The sequence below is a fragment of the Talpa europaea genome (genome assembly GCF_964194135.1).
Source record: "Talpa europaea genome assembly, chromosome: 14".
Lineage (NCBI taxonomy): Eukaryota > Metazoa > Chordata > Mammalia > Eulipotyphla > Talpidae > Talpa > Talpa europaea.
This window is the reverse complement of record NC_140082.1, coordinates 3,182,436-3,208,872: the sequence shown is the minus strand read 5'-3', so window position 1 is coordinate 3,208,872 and position 26,437 is coordinate 3,182,436. Positions and strand designations below refer to the sequence as shown.

Genomic DNA, 26,437 nt, shown 5'->3' with positions numbered 1-26,437 from the left:
TTTCAATTTCCAGCCGGCCAGGGAGATTCCCACATGACCAGCAGACCTCTCCTGTCTCTCCCACTGCTCCCCTCAGCAGTGTCTTCCATCAGTCTCCCTGTTCTGCTCCCAGTTGTCTCTGGTAAATTCTCTCACCCTCCCGTGCCGCTGGCCTGTACCCCAGTTCTTGTATAAATAAGTTATAAAAAAAATTATTCTTTTTTTTTTTTTTGTGCAGGCCAGAGGTGTGAGGGGTTAAGAGGATTTATCAGCGGCAGAGTGGGGAACAGAACAGGCAGTTCTATTGAAATACACTGCTAAGGGGAACAGCAGGTGAAACGAGGTCTGCTGCGCCATGTGGGTTAGCTCCCTGGCTGGTATCCAGCTCAGGTCTTCGTGGTGGGCCTTCATGGTAGTAATGCTGACTTAACCCCTAGGCCACCAGGGAGGCCCCTATACCTATCTACTTTCATTTTTTAAAAAATATTTATTTATTTATTTATACAAGAACCGGGGCACAGACCAGACGCATGGGTGGGTGAGAGGATTCACCAGGGACAGAGCAGGAACAGCACAGGTGGACCGACGAAATACACTGCTGAGGGGAGCACTGGGCGAGACAGGAGAGGTCTGCCGCACCATGTGGGACTCTTGCCGGCTGGCCGGGATGGAACCAGCACGGCTGAGGACAGCTTCACAGCGTGGCGCTCAACCACCTGCGCCACCTGGGGAGGCCCTTTTTTAATTTTTTAAAAAGATTTATTTATTTATGCATACAAGAGCTGGGGTATAGGCCAGAGATGCGGGGGTGGAGGGTGTGTGTGCGTGAGAGGATTCGCCAGAGAAAGAGAGGGGAACAGAACAGGCAGGCTGAAATACACTGCTGAGGGGAGCAGCGGGGAAGACAGGAGAGGTCTGCTGCACCATTTGGGTTGCTCCCTGGCTGGCCAGGGATTGAACTTGTGCTGCAGAGGCTGCAGATTGCTTCACAGTACTGTGCTTAACCCTCTGCGCCAACAGGGAGGCCCTTACCTACCTACTTTTAAAGGGGCCTTTGACAACAGAAAGACTGGACAGACCCTAGGCACCACGCAGTAGCAGCAGGAAAATCTCTGACTTTTTAATCTTTCTATGTGTCCTCTGTCTGTAAAACTACTTTCATAGGGCCGGCCTCCCTGGTGGCGCAGCGGTTGAGCGCTGGGTTGCAAAGCTGCCCGCAGCATCTGCGGCTCCGGTTCGATCCCCGGCTGCTCCCCGGCCACCGGAAGAGGGTCCCACATGGCGCGCAGACCTCTCCTGCCGCCCGCTGCTCCCCTCAGCAGTGTACTTCGGTCCTTCTGCCTGCTCTGCTCCCCGCTCTGGCTCTGGCGAATTCTCTCACCCTCCCACGCTTCTGACTGTACCCAGTGCATGTATAAACAAACAAACAAATAAATAAATAAATAAATAAAACATGCCTCTATTTAAAAAAAAAAAAAAAAAAAACTAAACTACTTTCATAGGTAGTATCTCTACTGGTTAAATGAGATTAGGTATGGCCGGTACAAGCACAGGACTGCACACCAGTCAATTGTTCAAGCCCTGATTTAGAACAAGGGTTTGCTGTGGCGTTCAAAACTACATGGATAGGGCCTCCCCGGTGGCGCAGCGGTTGAGCGATGGGTTGCGAAGCTGCCTGCAGCCTCTGCAGTGCCGGTTCGATCCCCGGCTGCTCCCGGCCACTGGAGGAGGGTCCCACGTGGCGCGCAGACCTCTCCTGCTGCCCGCTACTCCCCTCAGCAGTGTACCTTGGTCCTTCTGCCTGTTCTGCTCCCCGCTCTGGCCCTGGCGAATTCTCTCACCCTCCCCGCGCTTCTGAGTATACCCAGTGCTTGTATAAATGATAAATAAATCTTAAAAAAAAAAACAAAAAACAACTACATCGGTAACAGTGAGAACATGCAACCACTTCCTAACTCAAAGCAGGTATGTCCTTCTCAAACCACAGCTGCTTCGAAATGCTCAAGTTTATAATACTTTCAGTGTTATTTAAAGAAAAACACCCACCTTTCCGCTTCTTTATTTTATTTTCTTTACAGGGACTGTCTCTTGGTGAACTGTTGTTGCTTGGAGCTGTCAAATCAATGCCTAGCAAACTATAAAGTTTCTTCCTGTCTGGAGCAGGGAAGTGTTTTTCAATAAGTGACTGCAATACTCCTCTGTAGGAGAATAAAACGTGACAATTAGTGGTTCAGTTTACAAAATAATTTATACATGAAGTATAAAGGAACAGATTTCTTAAAAATATACTTTGCTATATCTTATAAAATATTAATAAATCCAGCTCAGGGCCTCCCTGGTGGCGCAGCGGTTGAGCGCTGGGTTGCGAAGCTGCCGGCAACCTCTGTAGCGCCAGTTCGATCCCCGGCTGCTCCCCGGCCACCGGAGGAGGGTCCCACCTGGTTTGTAGAACTCTCCTGCCGCCTGCTGCTCCCCTCAGCAGTGTACTTCGGCCCTTCTGCCTGCTCTGCTCCCCGCTCTGGCTCTGGTGAATTCTCTCACCCTCCCTCGCTTCTGACTGTACCCACTGCTTGTATAAATAAATAAATGAATAAATAAAATAAAAATCTTTTTAAAAAAATAAATAAATAAATCCAGCTCAAATGAATTTTAATTTTCTAGTTCAAGGCTGTACAACTGAACAAGAATACAAGCCAAGCCACAGGTGCAATTTTTACATTGTTTAGACCCTACATTTATAAGTGTTGACACTGATATTTATAAGCTTTACTGAACTTGCTGCCTCTTCCACATGTTATCCATGAGCTGTTTTACAGTATTTTTTTTTTTTTTGTTTTACAGTATTTTTTAAGAATACTAGTATGCATTTTGCACTTACAGAATATCTCCACCGTACTAGCCATTTCTCAATAGCCATGTCACCGGTGACTATTATTTTAGACATGGTAATTCGAAGTAAGCAAATACAGGGAAATTCAGATCATCAAGTGCATTATTTTGCTTTTTATATGCAATTATCAATTATAGGCACCTTTTAAAAAGCCACTTGAATGTAGGAATGGTGCCAAAGGTTATTTTGCTAATTTAACCACCAGAGTTAGAGTGGGACGGTTAAGCAAACTGAAAACACCACTTTTTAAACTCTTTTTTAATGCCTCATGATTAGCTATTATTTTTACATAAGCTCTTACTAAATTGTGGCAAACTGTATTTACTGTTGCTCTGGATAATGTTAATCCCAAGCACACAAAGCTGAAACTAAACCTGAAAACCAACAAAGCCGTCTCGTATTTCTAAGGTGTCCCAGGCAAGTGAAAATCAAGTCCTCTCATTAGCCCAAATACTATGCATGGTGTCTCCAAAATACTGAATATTTCAGCACTTCTGTGATGTTTTCCAACACATGCACAACATAGAAAAGTCACAAAACTGCAAAATTTAAGTTCAGAAAAACTTTAAAAGATGACATAGGCAAATAAAAATTTTGCCTCTGGGAAAGGCCAACATTTTAAACATATCTAAGTATAAACTCAGAAACAAAAACATTACTTGGCTGTTGAAACAAAATCATTCAATTCTCCTCCACCCTCTTCTAAGGCTTCCAATGTTCTAGCTTCTCCTGTTGACTGCAGACCAATTACGACACACTGGAGAAAAAAAAATATATTAATTATAAATAAAATTGTGTGTGTTGTTTAAGACAAGACATGTCAAGTATTTTATTTTTTAAGATTTATTTATTCAGGGCCTCCCTGGTGGCACAAGGGGTTAAGCACTGCATTATGAAGCAATCCACAGCCTCTGCAGCACGAGTTCGATCCCCGGCCGGCCAGGGGGAAACCCACACAATGAGGTAGACCTCTCCTGTCTCGCCTGCTGCTCCCCTCAGCAGTGTATTTCAGTCAGTCTGCCTGTTTTTTTCCCCACTCTGTCTCTGGTGGATCCTCTTGTTCCCCGCATCTCTGGCCTGTACCCCTGCTCTTGTATGCATAAATACAGTTTTAAAATATTTTTTTTAAAAAAGATTTATTCATGCATACAAGAACTGGGGTACAGGCCATCGGGCAGAAGGGTCGAGAGTATTCACCAGAAACAGAGTGGGGAGCAGAACAGGTGGACTGACTGAAACACACTGCCGAGGGGAGCAGTGGGCAAGGCAGGAGAGGTCTGCTGTGCCACATTGGTCATCTCCCTGGCCAGGGATCAAGCTCAGGCCACAGTGGCTGCCCATAGCTTGAGAGTGCTGTCACTTAACCCTCTGCACCATCAGGGAGGCCCCAAGACATGTCCAGTATTAAAAAAAGCATGTCATTCAAATAAGAATGATACATTATTATTATACATGTATTTATTTATTCTACATTATTATTATACATGTATTTATTTATTCTACGTGTATTTGAGACATACTGTGTATTAAAAATTAGTCAGGAAACAGGATTAGCAGTGAAAACAAAGACTCTCAACTATAGTGTTTACAGTTTTTCATGCTGAGTAGATGTGTATTCGGCAAGAAGAAAAGTCTCCATGGCTAGTATGTCTTCACATCATTGGCAGTTACATGTGTACCCAATGTAGAGTGAAGTTTATTTCCTAATACATTTTTGATCTAACTTCTTTATAAACAGACACAGCCTTAATTAAAAAAAATTTTTTTTCTTCTCTTAGTACATTAACCCTTTATAAGTATCCTTTAGAAGGGGCAGTGTAACAAGCAGAAAACTCAATACCCAAAAGAACATTAGCAAAGAATAGCGCTCCACTGTGTTCTCCCACTTACTTTTCCATTTTTGATCTCCTCTCGAGCTAGCTGCACGACTCTTTTGACTTTGGATGCTATGCACAAGTATTTGAAAAACCTCTGGTGAGCAGACCAGAACTGACCCCACATGGACTTCTTCATTCGCTGTTCAGCATCGATCAGGTCTGCAGCCTGCTGGAACCGCTCTCTGGCAACGACCCACTGAAGACGCACAATCAACGTGTTATGTATTCATCTCTGAGTGTTATTGTTGCTGGTGGCAGTATTATTTAAAAAATGACTAATTCTATCAAAATGATATTAAGTACAAGATCATCAAACATTAATTTAATGAAGCATCTCCAGAAATTTGGGTACTTCCAACAAACGTATTAAGATGATCACAGGAGTTATCTCAAAATTCTGATTAGCCAATACATCATTTTAGGAAACAGTTTCAATGTTTTGTTTTTTAATGAATTACTTTAACAAAGAAAAACTTGGAAAATCTGCAAATAATGATTTGGTGCTCTGTTTTATAGCATAAATATACTTCTGTGGGCTGACAGACATTACACTGAGCAAAATTAACATTATGAGGTATGTTAAAAATACTAGGAATTAAGAATTCTCACCAGCTTGACTGCTTTGTTATACATTTTAACATAACTCTGAGAAAGAAGAACTTCCTCAATTTTGAAGGTCACTCCAGTAAAGCTCAGCTGTCGAGCAATGTACATTCCTCTAAGCTTCATATCCATAGCAACTATTTCCATGGCGCCCACACCTCTGAACAAAATTAAAACACACAGTAACTATCATTAAATATAGTAGGGCTTTAACATACATGGAAGAGGTTAGCAAAAACACATCTTCTAGGTTGCTACTTGTAATGTACATTATATTACCTCCGTTCTACTGCTTGAATAAAATCACTGAATTCTCTAAATGGAGTTCCTTCACCCCATATTCCAAGACGGTTCATATAAGCCATGTTTCGTGGTTCAGAAGCACCTGAAAAATCCCCAAATAAAACATAGCTGAAAAATTAACCTAAGTATGACTTTATTTTTACTTTACTTCATACATGCTTTTATGAAGTAAGTTTTATGACATTATGTAAAGGTCTCAAGTGTTTAGCACTGTAACTCGATACCTGTACACATTACATCACGATTACCACCAAAAATCGATTGACCCCTTCAATCATCTCACGTGCCCCCACCCCCACACCCCTCCTTAAGTAATCACTAACACAGAGAGAACTACTCACCAGTGGCACTAGCATAAACAACTCTGGCTTTCGGCAATTTGTTCTGAAGCTCTAAAACTGCTAGGCCTGTCTTCGTTGGCTTTGAAGAACCAACAGGACATAAGTTTTTTGCTTTATGACATTCATCAAAAACTATCTGTAAGGAATGAGTGAAGGATCACATGACACTAATAGAAAGTGTCTCCAATCTCTCAGAAGAGTTAACTTTTATTTTCCTGAAGCCTTGGAAGGTTTCTGGGGGTGGTGGCCTTCCCATAAAATTCAAGATTATTAGGGGACTGGATGTTGCTAATAAGCCTCTTAGCATTAACTTTTAAAATAACACACACACCCCTATCATCTAACTTTGTAAAATTGTAATGTCCAGCAGCATTTGCTTTACAGTGTTTGCCTACCTTTTCGATTACAATATAAACGTGCCTCTGCACTCCACTTAGACCCTCTCTAGCCTCAGAGGCACCCATGGAATGTGGATTTATCTTAACCAGATACATAATTTTTAATTAGAATGGAGAAAAGGATCCACTGTGATAAGAAACATTGACCACACAATAGTTCTGGTAAATTCTCAGAGTAGAAGCGTGATTGGTAGCCAAGTAAATCAGTATTTCAAAACCAGAAGCTTCTCATGCAGGACAGTAAAAGGTATACTCTGAGTAATGAAGTTTGGAAATCATCAAGTTAACAGTTTTTATTCCCTCTGTCCTCACAGGTACTTCATTATGTAAGTGTATCCCCAGAGTGGACTAGAGTATTTAGCATTTCCCACATCTATTAACATTTCCCTAATCTAGAAATTTAAATATTGGCCTTACATGACAGCTACAAAATAGAATTTTTTTTTTTTTTTTTTTTTTTTTTGGTGGGACCCTCGCCGGCGGCCGGGAAACAAACCGGCGCTGCAGAGGCTGCGGGCAGCCTTGCAGCCCAGCGCTCAACCACTGCGCCACCAGGGGAGGCCCAAAATAGAATCAATTTTCTGACTCCCAATGGACTCTACAATCATCCCAGCATTTTAGAAATTCACTCCCAGGATTCCTGTTTTCCAAATATTGATCCTTACATTAACTTTTATGTTTCATTAAAAAAACATATAAAAACATTTGCAAAGGATACTACTCCGTCGAAGTCATCACCACACCAGTGCAGAAGTTGTTTTAACCTAGTTTTATATTTACCACCGGACTGACTTTCACCAATAAGGGAAGAATAGGTAGCAAAAATAACACCCTTTTTCACGCTCCCATTATGTTTGGAAGAGATTTTTCCATATTTAAACTAAAAAAATAAAAGAGAATAGTTTAATTAATGTATTTTTCTCTCTGAAACATTTATCCCACCCAATTTTCTATAGCAGGAAACTGGTGGGTCTTTGAAGATCATACCCCAAATTCCTTTTTCATATGTGTGTGTATACACACTTCCAGAAACATATACAGACAACTTTATGATACAAGGGATACAGCTTTTCATCTGTCTCAAAAAAGCCTACCACCAGAAAGAGATCACAAACCAAAATCCACCACAAACATTCACACGATTCTCTGCAAATATTCATGTACATACTATTGGTAAAGCACTGTAAGTCAATACTGGTAAGAATCAGGATTGATAGTTAATATGCCCTTCATTAAGTCACTGACAGTATGAAAACATTTCTATGTGCCAATTACATGTTTTTAATTTTGAACTGTTGGCAATCATAGAAAATATAGCACTTTTCAGGCCTCCCCAGTGGCGCAGGCAGTTGAGCGCAGCGCTGTGAAGCTGTCTGCAGCCTCTGCAGCATGATTTCGATCTCAGCCGGCTGGCGGTGGAGATACCCACGTGGCGTGGCAGACCTCTCCTGTTCTCGCCCACTGTTCCCCTTAGCAGTGTATCTCAGTTAATCTGCCTGCTCTGCTGCCCACTCTGTCTCTGGTGAATCCTCTCACCCTCCCGCACATGTGGCCTGTACCCTGGGTTCTTGTATGCATGAATAATTTTTTTCTTTTAAAAGAGGTTCCTGTATAAATAAATAAAATAAATCTTTAAAAAAAAAGATTCATGGGCCTCCCCGGTGGCGCAGCGGTTGAGCGCTGGGTTGCGAAGCTGCCGAAGCCTCTGCGACGCCGGTTCGATCCCCGGCTGCTCCCCGGCCACCGGAGGAGGGTCCCACATGGCGCGCAGACCTCTCCTGCCGCCCGCTGCTCCCCTCAGCAGTGTACTTTGTCAGTCTGCCTGTTCTGTTCCCTGCTCTGGCTCTGGTGAATTCTCTCACCCTCCCGCACTTATGACTGTACCCAGTGCTTGTATAAACAAATAAAAAACATGCCTCTATTTAAAAAAAAAAAAAAAAAAAAAAAGATTCATGGATACAAGAACCCGGGGTACAGGCCAGATGTGCGGGAGGGTGAGGGGATTCACCAGAGACAGAGTGGGGAGCAGAACAGGCAGACTGACTGAAATACACTGGGGAGAGAAGCAGCGGGTGAGACAGGAGAAGTCTGCTGCTTCACGTGGGACCCTCGCTGGCCGACCGGGATCAAACCCGTGCTGCAGAGGCTGCGGACAGCTCCACAGGGCTGCGCTCAACTGCCTGCACCAACAGGGAGGCCCAAATAAATCTTAAAAAAAAAAAAAAAAAAAGGAAAGAAACTATAGCACTTTCCCTACCAATCCACTCAGTGATACCCCCAAGAAAGCCAGTTATGAGCAGGGAACACCTGCTCATAAACCAACTTAGGACACGTAGTAAGTAGATTTACACATTTATTTTTAAAGGTTTAACAAAGAACTTGCAAAACTAAGTCTGTCTATCCTGTTCTCTAACTCCAACCATTTTTGTATAGTAGGTTCATAAAGATTTGCTAAATGAACCTAAGGTTCTAATCACATTAAACTCTGTTTTTGACACTCAGGCACAAAACAACTTTATAGAACTCTTTTAACGGGAACACAAGCTCACTGGATGTATGTCAGCCCAGGGCATCCAAGGGGGTCTGGTCTCAGGACCAAAATCCAGATGCTCAAATACCTTAGATAACTTTATATTTGCCTATTATTTACATAGGTGGTATTTGCATATAACCTAGACACATTCTGCTGTATGTCTTAAATAGTTGTACACTGTATTGTTCAGGAAATAATGATAAGATAAAGTCTATACATGTTCAGTACAGAGGCAACCATCCTAAGCCTAATTTCCTAGTACAGATTTTCTTTCCACTTTTGGCTGAGTCTGTGGATGCAGAATCCACAGATATGCAGAGCCTACAGTACATATATTTAAACCAGTTTGCAAACTACATTTTGCTAAGTGTACAGTGGACATACTACCTGTCCACATAGCTTTATTACTCTGCAGCTGTATACTTGTACATGAGTTCCACCCATGTAAAGTTATTTCACAAAGCTAAAAACACTGAAGACTCAGCAAATACTGGTAGGAAACCTAATTTTGTTTGCCATTACATAGCCCTACCTGGCATAGCAGTGACATGTAATACTCCATAAGCTGAGATCAGTGGCTAGCACTCACTGTGCTTTTTGTGAAATAAAATTTAATCCTCCTAATATTCCCATAAAACCAAAACTATTACTCTTCTCATTGCATAGGTGAGCTGATATTTACTTATTTCATAACCAACTGAATGGAAGTTTTCATACCTTATTTAATGAATGGACCAAAATGTTTTTTGCTCCAATATCCCTTAAATCCCTTTCAGCATCATACTTTAAATCATTTGAAACGCTGAACCTGCCATAAAGAGAAAATACAAATTAAAAGCAAGTCCCATCATTCTAGCAGTACTGAGAAATAAAACCAAGCCTTGATACACACACACAACACCTACTCATTAAAACCCATCCCCACATGCTGAAGCAATTATCACAGATGGAAGCTTCCACAGCCAGTCTTCAGCACTCACCACAATGCTCTTTTTCTACTCAACAAATAATTTTCATAGATAATTCCTGCTATTGTCCTTCCTTTTCCTACACCAGCGCCATCACCTATTAAAAAGCCAGCACGGTCTCCATTAGGTAGGAATGTTTCATGTTGCTGAAAGAGAAAGTCAATCATGAATATACATTTTTACAGATATTTTGGCAATCGGTCTTTCCTACATGTCTTAGGAATGTATCAATGTGGCTTGTTTTTATATAAATAAAAAAACCAAACACAGTTTGGTGTGGATATTTTCTATTTACTACATATTCTACCTTTCTACCAACACATGCACCTGGTAACCAAAGTTAACAGACTGGTGAGCATTCTGCTATACCCTTTTCAATGCTTGTACAAATACAAACTTTTACATCACACACAGTATGGGAGATGGTTGGCTGCTTGGCCACTACTTGTTCTATAAAAATGTAGTATAAAAGAAACCCTTCCAGAACAACCAGTATGTTATCTAACTTACACTTTGTTTAAAAAGCTGGGACAACACGCACAGAAGAGTAATAACAACTTATTGAATCACTCCCCAATACAGTGGGCTCTCAAATCTTTCCTAACTTTTAGCCACTGCGGAAAAACAAAGAGCTCCCACTCCATATGTTTTTGCATATACTATCTTACAGTTCTATGAGATAAATATAGACACGAAGGCACAAATTCCTGGTAATGTAATTGTTAGGTCAAAGAATGTACGTATTTCAAATCGTAGTATGTATTTCCAATGATTCCAAAAAGCTTACTAACATCTGTCATATCTACTAGAACCCCCCATGTCCATGTTACACTTTTTATTTTCTAACACATAATTCACAACTTTTACATGAAAGAAGACCTCATCTTTAGATTAAAACTATATCACGTGACCTAAAAGGAAAAGGTTAACTATTCGCATGTAGTTATAAAATACTGCTTACCTGGGCTGCATATGTAATTGCCTCAAGTTGTAAGGCTGATAACCAGCCATTATCAATGGTTTCTTCAGAAATGGATGTTTTATACCAAACATCAGGAGGTGTAACACTGGATAAAGAACTAGTTTCCACTACAGCATCTGGGTGACGCAAGCCAATTTTCACTAGATGAAAATTTAAAAGTAATTCAGTTTCAATTATTTTAGGTAATAACACTTCCATATTTACTATAAGATCTACTGGAATATTTTTCCCATACGGGAAAAATAAAACAAATCAGTAAACGATACACTCTGGGTGTCTATTAAATATCATTGACTGATGGTAAAAATACTGTTTAAATTTGACTGCAATGACCAATTCATCTACTACCTGTAATTTAAATACAGACTTGCGGATTAAAAACATCTAGAAAAATATCAGCTTAGTTCAAACCACCAAGTTCCCCAGTATTAACAGAACCTAATCCTAAAGAGTTTATTACTTGGATTAATCATTCATTTCTACCAGTGAAACAAATGCTTGCAATGTAGTCAATGTAGTTTTATCTTGAATGGAATTTCATTTTTTAAAAAAAAGATTTATTTATTTATGCATACAAGAGCTGGGGTACAGGCCAGAGATGTTGGGGGTGAGAGAATTCACCAGATACAGAGTGGGGAGCAGAACAGGCAGACACCAAAGACACTGCTGAGGGGAGCGGCGGACAAGTCAGGAGAGGTCTGCTGCACCATGTGGGTTGCTCCCTGGTCGGCCGGGGATCGAACTTGTGCTGCAGAGGCTAAGGACAGCTTCACAGTGCGGTGCTTAACCCCTTGCGCCACCAGGTAGACCCTTGACCGATATTTCGCAGGAAATTTTGGCTATAAAAATTCAGCAGCCACCGACTCCCAAAAATGGATAATAGTTTACAATAAGGGTTGGCAGCCATTTCTACAAATAGTGCATCCAGTCTCTCATAATTACTGCACACATAATTACTCTCATAATTACTGCGGTCGTCGCCTAAAGGCAGCCACAGGTGACAGATAAACCAATGGGAATGACTAAGTTCCTGTAAAACTAGGGAAGAGGCAGTGGTCAGATTTAGTTTTCTTTTACTGTAAAGGGCCATGGATAAATTTTCCATTCTTTATTGAAAACTATTTGGGGGTGCAGGGGAGAGGCATAAAATTTCAAATACAACATAAAGTTCATTTAAAACAACCATAAAATATAGGATCTTAGAGATCACACACAGTTTGTAGAGTGACTTTTAGTTCCATTTAAGTGGCACTACTAGCAGCCTTTTTTTTAAAAAGATTTATTTATTTATGCATACAAGAGCTGGGGTACAGGCCAGCGGTTTAGGGGGATGAGAGGACCCACCAGAGACAGAGTGGGGAACAGAACAGGCAGAATGACTGAAACACTCTGCTGAGAGGAGCAGCAGGGAGACAGGAGAGGTCTCTGTCCCATGTGGGTAGCTCCCTGGCCGGGGATCGAACTTGTGCTACAGCGGCTGCAGACAGCTTCACAGGTTGCGACTTAATAACCCTCTGCACCACCAGGGAGGCCCAACTACTAGTGGCTTTTTATAGAAGCCCTGAATACAGAAAAGACAGATTCTTCGTACGGATTTTTCATCTTATTATCCCTGTACGATGAAAAAGGGAAGACATTTACATGCAAGCTAAGAACCATTAATTTTCTTTTTTTTAATTGTATGAACTATTAATTTCCAACTAATACAGTGACCACAAAAAAGTAAATCATGGACATGATGGGGAAAAGAGCAGAAATGGTGTCAATGATAACCCATGAATTCAAATGGCACCTCTTATTTTGAAGATTCCCATGTTTTTATGATTTGTTTTAGATAATCTGTATAGAAAGTATACAGACATTAAAATGCATATTTACATATTCATAATTTACTATAATTTTTACAATCACTGCTGAGCAAAGTTAACAAGATGAAACCCAAACTTTTACACCCTTGGTTTTAGAAGATCTCAACCTAAAACAATGTCTTAAATTTGCGAAGAGGAAAAAAATCCCACAGTAAAATTTCAATGCAGGTCTTTCTTAAAATATTACAAAAGTTCACATTTATTGCATCCTGAGGTACCTAGCACTGCGGCCCCAACAGATAAAAGATTGTGTGAAAAAGTTATTTTCGTTCGAGAGGTGCTCAGAAGTCTTTGTTATAGGACAAGGACATACATTTTATCGGCATATACTCTGCGTAGGTTTCAGCGTGACCCATTTCTTCTTCATCCTCTTCCTCTGGTTCATCTTCCTCTTTCACAACAGGCACCTTCTGCGATAGAGAGCAAAACTATAAACTCTGAGACCAGAAACCAGAGACTCAGTCAACAAGTGGCAAAACCCCTCTGTAAGAAAACCCACAAGCTCCACTCCTGGAAACATGATGTTCTACTTCTGATATTCCCCTAAAGTTTGGGCCACATTTTGTTGCTTCCCAGCTTCTCTATTCATAAGCACAGACAATCCAACTCTGACAACTCTGCTAACACATGGGCCACATTAAGGCTCCCCCTCCATTATCAACTTTCCCCTTCAATGCTGACTACCTTCCCTAAGCCAGATCTCTCTGCAACCTCAGTTCCCGCTCCAGCTCTAGAACTTCCAAGATGAGTGAGGTGTAGAAGAAAAGGTGCATGAGCCCCCGCAGCACATCCCACAATCTCATAGGCAAAATCTATCCCAACCTCTTTCTAGTTCACCCCATCTGTCTTTGTTCCTGCAGAACCTAAAATCAAAACCCCATTAAGATTCTGGAGTTGACGAGCTCTGGCCAAATAAAACAGCTCTCTGCCCACCTGCATCTACACAGGGGCCTCTGTTTTCCTTTCTCTTTTTCCAATTAAACCTCTCCTTTTAAAGTGGAAAAAAAAAAAAAAAAAAAAAAAAAACTTGGGGATGAAAGATTCTTCTAACCTACAGAGAACTGACTTTCAATGCCGGTGTCTCCACAGAAAAGTAATCACACAAAGGATAGCCTTATTCTTCCTCTCCAAACCTTGGCACATCTGCCAATAAAGCAGGGAGCTATTTGTCATTACACCAGGAGAACAGGCGTAAACCCAGACTGCCTGGACCAAGTGAGTGAATGGTCATCAGAGTCACACCAAATCTTAAAGGGACAGACAGGAACGGGGGTGTGGGTGGGGGAGTGGGGGGGAGACACTTATCTTAAAGGTTACCAGTGCACCATTAAGAAAGCTCTGTCTGGATGTGTGCAAGGGAGCGTACACAGAAGCAGCTGTGACACCAGATTACTCAGGAAGGTCAGAGAAGGGAAAAGCACAAAACAGATAACATGGCACTAGAAGGTAAGCACAACATCTTTCTTTTTCTTATTTATTTAAAGATTTATTTCATTTATTTATACATGCAAGAGCTGAGGTGTAGCCAGAAGTGCGGGGCAGAGTGGGGGGATTCACCAGTGACAGAGTGGGGTGCAGAACAGGAGGATCTACTGAAATGCACTGCTGAGGGGAGCAGCAGGCAAGACAGGAGAGGTCTGCCGTGCCATGTGGGTCAGCTCCCTGGCTGGGGATCGAACGCAGTGGCTGGCTGGCGATAGCTTCATAGTGTCTAGACTTAACCCCTTGTGCCACTAGGGAGGCCCCTTGTTTATTTATTTTTATTTAATCTAGAGAAAAATATGATAGCACACAGACGCTCCATAAATGTGGGGAAATAAATGGAAGGTGGGAGATAAACATCCAATTAACACCAACCCATAGAGTCCACAGGAGGGGGGGAAAAAACCTGGAATGTTCCCAGAAAGGCAAAATGAAACCCATTTTCAGAAGCTGGGGATAAATGGCGTTGGCCAAAGAAATCTTAAGTCTGCTGCTATTTGTGCAGCCTTGGGCAAATTACTTAAATTCTCAGTCCTTCTCATCCGCACCTCTGCACCTTGCCCTCAACTATGAAACAAGAATGCATGCTATGCCAAGATAACCAGTGCCACCTCCCTCCGGCTATTGTTGTCCCCCTACCTAAATCCTAGGGAAAAAAAATCACTAAGGGTATAACTGGAGTAGAAGTTGGTAATACTGAAGGGTCACAAAATGCAGGGACCAAACAGGTAATACCTCTAGGTCCACTGGATGGAGTATGGCATCTGACACCAAACTTAAGGTCCAGATGGGGGGGAAGGAGACTGTGGTCACAGGGTACTACCTGCCCAGCACACAAAACATGCCTACCTGTCGACCCTAGGCATGTTCTACTAATGAGGAATGTGGGTTCAGGGGTGAAGGTACTTCTAATTTTAAGACAATCTAGAAAACAGGGTTTTTATATGAGAACATATTCCCAAAAATTTCAAAATATTGTGGAGGCCAAACAAAACACATCTGTGAACTGGTTTTGGTTCAAGGCTACCATTTTGCAATCTCTGCTAGATGTTTCTTAACTGCTATGACAATACAGAACCTTTGGTAAACATGGACTGGACTGGGAGCTTAGGCACTATACAAAATTCTTGAAGAAAAAAAATACTGGGCCTCCTCAGTGGCGCAGCGGTTGAGCGCTGGATTGCGAAGCTGTCCGCAGCCTCTGCAGCGCCGGTTCGATCCCTGGCTGCTCCCCGGCCACCGGAGGAGGGTCCCGCATGGCGCGCAGACCTCTCCTGCTGCCCGCTGCTCCCCTCAGAGGTGTACTTTGGTCCTTCTGCCTGCTCTGCTCCCCGCTCTGGCTCTGGTGAATTCTCGCCCTCTTGCGCTTCTGACTGTACCCAGTGCATGTATAAACAAAACAAACAAACAAATATATAAACATGCCTCTAAAAAAAAAAAAAAAAAAAAAAAAAAAGAAAAGAAAAGAAAAAAAAAAATGCTTTCTTAGTTCCCCAAAATCAACTTCCAAGTAAGCCATTGGCACAAAACCAATTAGTAAACTTGCCAGCACTGGTTTTCCTGGTCGCCATGTAAAATATCAGGCACCAGTTGCTCTGCTGTTTCTTCAATTCCATAGTCCATTCTCCATCAAGCCCTAGTAATCCTTGGCATTGTTACACGCAATCCTCTCTTATTTTCTTCCTTTTTCTTTCTCCTCATCCTTTTCCAGTCGCCTTTGCAATCCCCAAAATTTAATCCCTTATCACTCCCTTTGTGAATGCTTAACCAAACTTCCCACTCCGAGGCATCCATAAGCTCTAGAAGGCCTTCCACTTTCAGGGGTCATGCTGGTGTTGCACTGAGTCTCAGGCTCTTGAAACCCACCCGGGACCCTTCACAAAGCCCAAAACCATCATTCTAACCTCTTCCAGTAGGAGGTCTTTTGCCTCCTAACCACACAGCCACCACCTCCTCTGTGGCTATTAATGCTCTAGCACCTTCCCAAAGTGCCCTCTTTTAAGTCTCTGTGTATTCAGATCCAAGCCCCATCACACCTCTTCCACAAAATAAAGTCATTCAAGTTCAGGGAAAACTCACCTTCCTCCAAACTCACAACCCTTATGGTGCTCACCATCACACTGTACTTCTGGTGTACCTTATATTACTACTTAATCCATGTAGCTGCCAAGTTATGTTTATTGAGGTGAAGCCAAGCAGTAACTCCTCCTAGACACCCACCATACAGAGCAGTTACTAAATAAATGCAGAGTCAACTGACCCAATAAACACTGAATTTTCAAAATGTAAAAAAGATAATCATACACTCAAAACTAGACCAATATACTACCTGATCGCTCACAGCTTGTTACATATTCAGGTTTACTTATAAAATGAACATAGGATTAAATTTAAATATGTTTGATTAACTCCACAATGTCCTTTTTTCTAATGAGATCCACAATTAAAAATTGTCAATATTATATGTACTACTATATCAAACATGCAAGTTTTTTCTTTAAAGATTTATTATTTATTCATGCATACAAGAATTGGGGTGTAGGCCAGTGGTGCAGGGGGTGAGAGGATTCACCAGAGACAGAGTGGGGAACAGAACAGGCACACTGACTGAAATGCACTGCTGAGGGGAGCAGCGGGCGAGACAGGAGAGGTCTGCTGTGCCCTGTGCGTCAGCTTCCTGGGTCAGCTCAGGCCACAGTGGCTGGCGATAACTTGACAGCGCTCAGACGTAACCCCTATGCCACCAGGGAGGCCCTCACATATGCAAGTTTTAATCACCTAGTTTAGTATGTATTAGTTTATTTCAGTGAAGCTTAATGTTTGCTTATTTTATGTAACTGAGTAGTCCTCCTTTCACCCCAGAACTTTCCCCAGGGTTGTGTAGGAGCTGGCCAAAGTCAACTTAGGCAAGTGCACTTTCATGCCATATAGAAATATAGTTTTAGAAACTCACCATGGTCGGGGAAAAACTCCTCATTTTCATGTCATTTATCCATATTCTTGCTACTTCTTTATTAGAAGATTCTTTCTTTACTGTACCATTGCTTACATCAGCTGTGGGGGGAGAATCAATTTACCTTTCAGAACAAAATTCCTATTTCTTTTCATTAGATTTTACAAAGTTCAGTAAAGTTTACCCACTTCACAAACCAAAGAACACCAACACTTATCACTAACTTAAATTCAGCACAAAAATGAAAACATTCAAACTTACGTGTCTTTATAAAGGTACAAAAGAAACACTGCAAATTGAATGCCATTAAAAAAAAAAATCATAGAAAACAAGCAACATTTAGGAAATGTGTGTGGAGGAAACCTGTATAACAATCAAGAAGGTATCTCAGCCAGGACTCTTTGATAGTTTATTTCAATACAAATACTAAGAGCATGCCTTACTCTGAGGCAACACTTCACTTGAGTCATTTAAGAAAACAAAAACCAAAACAACCTTGGTGCAATCACCAAGACAGACCCAATCTCACCTGATTTGGTGGTATTAATTTTCAAGGCAGAAGTGGAAGGTAAAAATACTTCTTTTGGGATTTCATGTTTTCCTCATTCCCTCAACATAAAGATCCAAGCAATATACCATTTTTCTTCTATATCAGTGGTTTCCAATTCCTTTATCCAAAAATAGCAGAACTCCCTCAATCCTATTGTGATCAAAGTTGATCTGCTTTATGGTTCAAATTAGAACAATCTAACAAGACTGAAATACCTAGGGCATACGCTACCGGTGCTAAAGGGCCACTGTGGAGATGACAGACTGCATGTAATACTAGGACTCCCTATTAGAGGTCTACTGGAAAACCACAGTCGAGTGCCCCTATAACTAGCTTCATCCCCCAAGTATCCCTAAGGAAGTCCGAGAACCCAGGATTCTTGAAATCAGTGTGAAAATTACACCCAAAGACTGATTATGATTAAAATCTTCTCTATTCTACCAAAAGATGGGGAATAGTTGGTAGACCTGACTTTAAGACTCCAAAATGAGTAGGATAAAAGTGTTGACAAAGAAAGCTGAAACAAAGGTAATTGATTTTGGCACAACTTGTTTAATAGGATTGTGGGAGAGCCACTGGACAGTTCACAGAGTTATAAACTGGAACTCAATGAGATCAGAAGCAAATGGCCAACGGTTCCAAAAGGGGCAAACATGGAAAAGCTTGTTCTTTGCAGTTTCATACTTTTTTTTTTTTTGTTTTGTTTTGTAAGATTTATTTATTTATTTATTTATACAAGCACCGGGTACAGTCAAAAGTGCGGGAGGGTGAGAGAATTCACCAGAGCCAGAGTGGGGAGCAGAGCAGGCAGAAGGGCCGAAGTACACTGCTGAGGGGAGCAGCAGGCGGCAGGAGAGGTCTGTGCGCCATGTGGGACCCTCTTCCAGTGGCCTGAGCAGCAGGGGATTGAACCGGCGCTGCAGAGGCTGCAGGCAGCTTCACAACCCAGCGCTCAACTGCTGTGCCACCGGGGAGGCCCTGCAGTTTCATACTTTTAATGACCCTCTCCTATAGCACAAATGTTTGCTTATCTTCAGCATTCACTGACCTTGTTCTTGCACAGCCCTGGCGTAGTCTGGATGTTTTTCAGACTTCCATACAAGGAGGCCTGTTTTGCTTTGCAGTCTTAAAAGTTGGATGTGGAAGTTACTGTACTGTAGGTCAGCTCCAAATCTACCCTGTTTTCTGTTTTGCTCTTAAACTCCTCATGATGGCATACACTGTCCTCCTTCAAATTATGAAGGCACGTGCTGATCTGGAGAGTAGAATGCTCAGAGCCACTCACGTAAAAAGCTTGTCTTTCTCCTCATTAAATCCAAAGACTTTTAATGAAAAGCAGCTTCCATTAACTGTTGCTCCCCCTCCCCAAGCCCCCCGGAGCCATTCCACAAGCTGCCCTGCCCCTCACAGGGTCAAGGCCAAACCCTTGCTTTCCATGGCAGAAAATGGAGACCAGTACTAAGACAGTTAAAATTATTTCTCAAGGGACACCTCTCTTCAGGGAGTGTAAAATAACAGCCTAAGACCACAATTGCATGGATCCAAACAAAAATTATGTTATCTGAAATATTTAAGTGTCTGTCACTACAGACAAAATTAGCTCTACATCATCCCCAAAATACTTCATGCCTATTCTTTCAGAATGGTAAAGCCCTCTAGCCTCTAGTCCCCTACCTGATAAACTCAAGTACATTACAACTTCTAAGCAGTACATTCTGCAACAAAATTATATATTTTATATCAGATGTCAAAACATATCTCCCACAATTAGAAAAATAAGTGGCTACTTGAAAGCAGGAACCATCTACTCAATTATCCATCAGCCCATTCTAAAAGCCCAACGGAGTAGTATGTATGAACTAGTAAACATTATTGGGAATCTCCATCCTAGCCTCTTGACCCAAAAGTACAACAAACCCAAAGAAACTGATGTTTTCTTTTCTTTCTTTTTATTTTAAAAGGCTTTGAAATAAGTCAGCTCAGGAGGTAGCTGAGGTGAGAGCCGCACCTCCAACAGCGCCCCCTGTGGCACAGCTACTTACCAAGGACTCAGATGCACTTCAGTTCAGGGGAGGGGGGAAGGCAAGAGCATCCCTCTTAAAGTTTGGCTCACATCGCTCAGTTTCTAAAACTAAAATTATACTACTAAAATGCGATATACCCGAAGTTGAAAAAAAAAAAAACACTGTTTTACCCTAAAAAATTACTAACAGAAAACTTCCTCTCAGCACCACTGAAAATTGTAACCACTTCCTGCCCCGACCCCATTTTCTCTTTCTCTCTGTAGCGCTTCCTCCTCTCTGACAGAAGTAAACAGTTTACTCATTTGTTTATTGTCTCTTCCTCTTTACTAGAATGCAAGTTCCATGTGGGCTGGAATTTCAATACTTTTCTTCCTAGTCAGTCTCAAATCTCTAATAGTGCTTGGCACAATAAATATTTGAACAAATAAAGCAACAACAAAAAAGGCACTCCAGAGAAGAAAAACTAATATGAAATCCAGTCTTTATGAATAAACTAATTAGATATCATCAACCCACTGCTGAGCTTTTTCTCTTGAAATCTAAGCCTATCCTTATAGTAGTACAGATTAGCTGGTGGTAATGGCTGCACGTTTCCACGAATATAGACTAAATTCCACTGAAGTATATACTTTATTTTTTTTTTTTAAGAATTTACTTATTTATGCATACAAGAAATAGGGTATAGGCCAGAGGCACGAGGCGGGGTGGGGGGGGGTGTTGGGGTTTAGAGGATTCACGAGAGACAGAGTGGGGAGCAGAACAGGCAGAGTGACTGAAATACACTGCTGAGGGGAGCAGCAGGCGAGTCAGGAGAGGTTGGCTGTGCCACGTGCGTAACTCCCTGGCTGGGGATCAAACTCGCGCTGCCGTGGCTGGGGACAGCTTCACGGGTTGCGTCTTTTTTTTTTTTTTAAATGCTTGCCATCTCTTTTTTTCTTTAATATTTATTTATTTATTTATACAAGCACTGGGTACAGTCAGAAGCGCGGGAGGGTGAGAGAATTCACCAGAGCCAGAGCGGGGAGCAGAGCAGGCAGAAGGGCCGAAGGACACTGCTGAGGGGAGCAGCGGGCGGCAGGAGAGGTCTGCATGCCATGTGGGACCCCCCCTCCGGTGGCCGGGGAGCAGCCGGGGATCGAACTGGCGCTGCAGAGGCTGCAGGCAGCTTCGGAACCCAGCGCTCACAAAGGTTGCATCTTAACCCCTTGTGCGACCAGGGAGGCCCTGAAGTGTATACTTTAAAGGGTGACTTTTACGGCATGTGAATTTATCTCAGATGTATTGAGAAAGTATTGCAGGTGCTCTCTCTTTAAATAAAGTATACTGAATTACTTTATAATAAATGTATTTTAAATGAGAATTTACTGAAAACACACCTATCCATGAGCAATCAAGTCAGTATCAGGAAAAACTGTAACTGTCAAAGTTGCAGTAAAGAGCACGGCATCAGTTTCAAGTCTGTTACCTCAAGTAAGGTCCATGGACCTTCAGCAACAGTACCCTCAAAAGCCTGTTAGAAATGTAAACTCTGGGACTCCCCTGGTGGCGTTGCGGTTGAGTGCTGGGCTGTGATGCTGCCCATAGCCTCTGCAGCGCCAGTTCGATCCCCGGCTGCCAGCGAGCGTCCCACATGGCACGCAGACCTCTTCTGGCGTGCCCGCTGCTCCCCTCAGCAGTGTATTTCGTCAGTCTGTTTGTTCTGCTCCCTGCTCCGGCTCTGGTGAATTCTCTCACCCTCCTGCGCTTCTGACTGTACCCAGTACTTGTATAAATAAATAAATAAATCCAAAAAAAAAAAAGAGAAATGTAGACTCTTAGGCCCCATCCCAGACCTACTGAATTAGATTTTGGTTTTGAACAAGATCCCCAAGGGATTCATACACATGTAGTTTGAGAAGCAGTAACTTCTTAAACTGAGAAAAATGTTAACTACTTATTCAAAGTATCTAAAACTGAGATCTCATGGTATTAATGTATCTACCTAGAAATTCTACATTTCATTTCAAAGGTAAATGGCTTCTAAAACTTTGCTTCCCTTGAATTGTGTACAAGTGCAAATACATAGTCATGCAGACATTACCGTTCATACCCAGTTCATTTATGACCAAATCAAACCCTTAAAAACACAATGACGTCTTACCAAAGCAGACAACTGACACTATTGAAAACACCACTTACTAGCTGCTGTTGCAACTGGCTGAGCAATATTAGCAGGTGGCTTTAGCTTCATGAGTTCGTTCAGACTATTATTTTTTAGCAGGTCTTTCAGTTGAACCTGGTCTTTTGAAGGTGCAGAGGTCATGGCATTTCGTACTGCTGGTGCTGAAACTGAAGGCCGTGTGTTTGCAGTAGTCTGGATAAACTTGGTTAAAGTGATAGTTTGTCTATTAGTTGTTACAGGTGGGGTTTTGGTCATTACAATTGTAGATCCCAAGGTCGGAAGTTGATTTATTTGATTCAGCACAAATGTTGTAGTAGATGGAGGTTGCTGCTAGAAAAGAAAACCAAATGGATCACATACTGAAAAAATGCTTTATTCTTAATGCTGTCAAAACACTTAAACATCTAAATCCTGCTTTTATTCTTACTGAACCATTGCAACTTCATCTTTAAATATATGTAATTACCTATAAACTACCACACTAACAGAAAACACTGAGGAATAGTAGCAGAATGGTGTTTTATATAACATCAGCAACAACAAGCATAAAATGTGAGTCTCCAAGCAAACTATGATGTATGGTAACCCTGGACATACAAGAACTAGGGACAGAATTCCTGAGCCTACTACTATCCCACTAGGCAAATTATTTCATCTCTGGAGGTCTGGGGTCTCTGAGATACATTTTCCATTTCCAACATTCTGATATCTCTCAACATTTTGTTTGTAAAATCAAACTAATATTTAAAACAATTTCTACTTCCTCTCCTTCTCAAGTTATTTTTCCCTGACTCCCATAAAAAGAATGTTCCCAGTTTATCACCTCAAACAAAACTCTCAACAATAATTTATCACAAATTATAAAATTTTAAAGTTTGTCCAATAACGTTATAACACTAAGTTTAAGTTAAAAGTTGCTGTTTCAGGGCCTCCCCGGTGGCACAACAGATTGGGCACAGTGCTGTGAGGCTGTCTGCAGCCTCTGCAGCACGGGTTTGATACCCTGCCGGCCAGGGAAATACCTACATGGCGCAGCAGACCTCTCCTGCCTCGCCCACTGCTCCTCTCAGCAGTGTATTTCAGCTGGTCTGCCTGTTCTGCTCCCCGCTGTCTCTGGTGTATCCTCTCACCCTCCCGTGCCTTTGGCCTGTGCCCCAGCTCTTGAATAAAAAAATCTTAAAAAAAAAAAAAAAAAATTTCTGTTTCAGGTAGGGTCAGAGGAGCTCTATAGTTAAAACACAACTACAATCACATGAAAAATATACTGAACTAGGGGCATCCCTGGTGGTGCAAGGGGTTAAGCATAGCACTATGAAGTAATCCACAGCCTCTACAGCACGAGTTCAATCCCCAGCCGGCCAGGGAGCAACCCACATGGCAAAGCAGACCTCTCCTGACTTGCCCGCTGCTCCTCTCAGCAGCGTACTTCGGTCAATCTGCCTGTTCTGTTCCCCACTCTGTCTCTGGTGAATCCTCTCACCACCACCCCCCCGCATCTCTGGCCTGTACCCCAGCTCTTGTATGCATAAATAAATCAATCTTTTAAAAAAAACCAAATATATTGATCAGGGCCTCCCTGGTGGCGCAAGCAGTTAGGCGCAGTGCTGTGAAGCTGTCCGCAACCTCGCAGTGCCAGTTCGATCCCCACCGGCCTCGGAGCAACCCATATGGTGGGCAGACCTTTCCTGTCTCGCCCGCTGCTCCCCTCAGCATTGTATTTCGGTCAGTCTGCCTGTTCTGTTCCCCACTCTGCCTCTGGTGAATCCTCTCACCCTTCCACGCATCTGGCCTGTACCCTGGCTCTTGTATAAATAAAATAAATAAAATAAAATAAAAAATACATATATACTGAACAAAAGGTGAAGTAAGCAAGCAAAAGTAAAATGTGTAGTGGGATAATCAAGAGTTCCTCTTTATTTCTAAAATTGTCAATCATTTGTGATAAGTAGACTCAAATTTGTTTTATGTTACTTATCTTTTGATCAATATTAACTACGAGAAGAGTGAAAGAAATGTTTCACGATGTTGGAGAGAAGAATACAGGGAAAGTAGGTAAGAGCAGAACTAGTGAATAAAATTTCATATTTTCTTACTAACCTTGAACTATTTTGGTAATAACACTAAATCTATTAACACTCACCCGAACATTCAATAGTGCTGGAGTAGGCACTGATTCTGGTTCTTGTTTAACAGGAACTGCTGCTTCAGTCTCCAAACCTAGTTCTAACGCACTAAGTGGCACTGACTAGAAAGAAAACATCAGAGAAAGGATAGCAGTGGAGTGTTTCAAGAAAAACAGACATACTTATTAAAAAAAAAAGTTAAGTTTTACATCAAACTGAATGTAAAATCACTGATACTGGGCATAAAGCAATAGTCTGAATGTTAAACAAGACTAACAATCTTAAAAAAACTCTTTAAACGGTTCATCTTTCTTTCAAGTACGTATCAAAGCAGACAATAGCTTGAGTTTCACTGCAAATACTTCCCACTTTGCGAATGAAGACTAATTCTCAACATTAAAAAAATTCACATGCAATTTTCAAAGAAGGCTTAATAAAACCTACTTCTGTAAGTAGAAATTAAAACTAAAAAGCTACTTTTCATAGATTTTATTAATCTCTTACCTGCTGGACGGGAGGAGTAGGTGTTGGAGTTGCAAGTCCTGCATCTCCACCATCTATATCAAAGAGGTCATTCGGACTGATTCCACTCTCACTCAAAGCAGCAAGCAGTAAATCTTGCCCTGGTTCCACCATCTTTAAAATAGAATATTAAATAGTCACATAAAAAAACCTTAAAATGACAACTCTTCTAAAAATAAACCCACATTTTCTACCAGACCCATTAATTCAATATTTAATGAAGAACTTACTATATGTCAGATAGAAAGGATGAAAGAGAATAGTCTCTGGCCCCAAGAAATTCACCTTCAGGAAATAACAAGTATGTAAATCACAACAAGCGTGTATGTCTACAAAATGGTATGGAAACAGAAAGAAATGCTGAGCTTTGCTTGGGAAGAGAGCAAGAGAGGACAGTGGAGCTGAGTCTCATGGGAGAAATCACTTGGAGAACAAGGATCTTTTTAGACAGTTTATTCAAACTTGTGGAGGTGTGAGAGACACTGGCATGCTTTAAGAGTAACTGTTCAAATGATTCAACATGGAAACTCAGGACAGAAATACAAGGCTCAGGAAGGTGATACCCAGAGACAAGGCAGGTATCAACCACAGCCTAATACATCTGTTCACTTAACCCCGTGGGTAATGGGGGTCACTAAAGAGATTTCAGACAGGGGATTCTTGATACAGTCAGACTTGTTACTAAGAAAGATTACTCCACAGTAGTGTGGAAACAAACTGCCAGGGGTTATAAAACCATAAGCAGAAACATCTTAGAAACTGCTATAGTAGGATCACGAGAGAGATGATGTGTTATTACAGCAGGGTATGGAGAGAAAGGCGGAATGAATTCCAGGAAGTTCAGGACGGAAGGGAGACCATGAAACACAAAAAAGCACGAATTGAAGATCAGAAGTTACATCAAGGGAAAAAACGTTCAGCCCAGAAGGACTGAACCTGAAAGGTAAATTATACACAATTTAGGGGAGAAATGTTTATTTAGGAGCAAGTGTATTTTAGGTTGGTGTTTTCCAACTATACTCTTAGGAGTCAAAGTATTCTACCACCAAGATGGATTCTTATCCATTTTGTAGGAAGAAAAGTTTAGCAGAGCTTTCTCAATTTCCTGAAATAACCTATATATGTGTACATATGTATACATGTACATATATTTACAGAAACCTGATTGTACTTATTTTTCCCCAAAAATTATATGCTACATAAATAATAATTTTCAGCTAGTCCATTTGCTCTCAGACTGTGGAAGAGAATTAAATGTCAGTGTTCATCATGTCCTATCAAAAAAAAGAATAACATGACCATAACTTCCAGCATATAAAAACCCAGTCCTTCAAATGAAAGCAAGGTATTTAACAGAAATCCTCTACTATGTAAATCTGTGTCACATAAGTTTGTGTATCATTTAGAAAGCTCCAGCAGAAGCATGGATGACTTTAAGGTAAAAACGACAGACATTAAGAAACAAATCTAGAAATGAAACTAAGGGCAGATCTGCTGTTTAAAAGATGGGAGGAAGGACAGATAGCTTAAAGGATATTTCCCCACAAATTTCAAAGGAAAAAAAAAAAAGCTTAAGGAAGACAACATCTTGAACAGAAAGAAGTGAAGAAAATTACAGTGATATATCTCTCACAAGCCTGACACAGTGTTAGGTCCTTCATATAGATTATAAGCATACAACAACCCTGAGCAAGACAATTATTACATTTCTGGACATGAAACTCAGGCTCAGAAAACTAAATTACCTCCCCAAGGTCACCCACCCAGACAGGGAGTAATAGAAGAGTGGAATCTAGATTGTTCAAACTCCCAAGACCCATGTGCTCTTTTTTCCAATGAGTAGATGAAGTTAAATGTTAATGTATGTAGTTTCAATACTT

The 26,437-nt window shown here is 41.4% G+C and overlaps 1 protein-coding gene across 2 annotated transcripts in view; it reads right to left on the bottom strand.

The window, feature by feature from the left end:
* Positions 1-24,671, bottom strand: part of SBNO1 (strawberry notch homolog 1) — a gene marked incomplete at both ends in the record, with an annotated part of 47,402 nt that extends 22,731 nt beyond the window's left edge. Inside the window, 15 exons of one of the 2 annotated variants that reach the window (XM_084253588.1) lie at positions 2,026-2,177; positions 3,529-3,626; positions 4,760-4,942; positions 5,356-5,509; positions 5,629-5,734; positions 5,994-6,129; positions 7,110-7,271; positions 9,642-9,732; positions 9,905-10,038; positions 10,854-11,014; positions 13,056-13,152; positions 17,178-17,278; positions 21,930-22,242; positions 24,053-24,157; positions 24,540-24,671. In XM_084253588.1, coding sequence (XP_084109714.1) covers positions 2,026-2,177; positions 3,529-3,626; positions 4,760-4,942; positions 5,356-5,509; positions 5,629-5,734; positions 5,994-6,129; positions 7,110-7,271; positions 9,642-9,732; positions 9,905-10,038; positions 10,854-11,014; positions 13,056-13,152; positions 17,178-17,278; positions 21,930-22,242; positions 24,053-24,157; positions 24,540-24,671 — 2,125 coding nt within the window. The remainder of the gene's footprint in view (positions 1-2,025; positions 2,178-3,528; positions 3,627-4,759; positions 4,943-5,355; positions 5,510-5,628; positions 5,735-5,993; positions 6,130-7,109; positions 7,272-9,641; positions 9,733-9,904; positions 10,039-10,853; positions 11,015-13,055; positions 13,153-17,177; positions 17,279-21,929; positions 22,243-24,052; positions 24,158-24,539) is intronic. The other variant, XM_084253589.1, reaches the window with a different exon arrangement.
* Between the last annotated feature and the right edge of the window lie 1,766 nt (positions 24,672-26,437).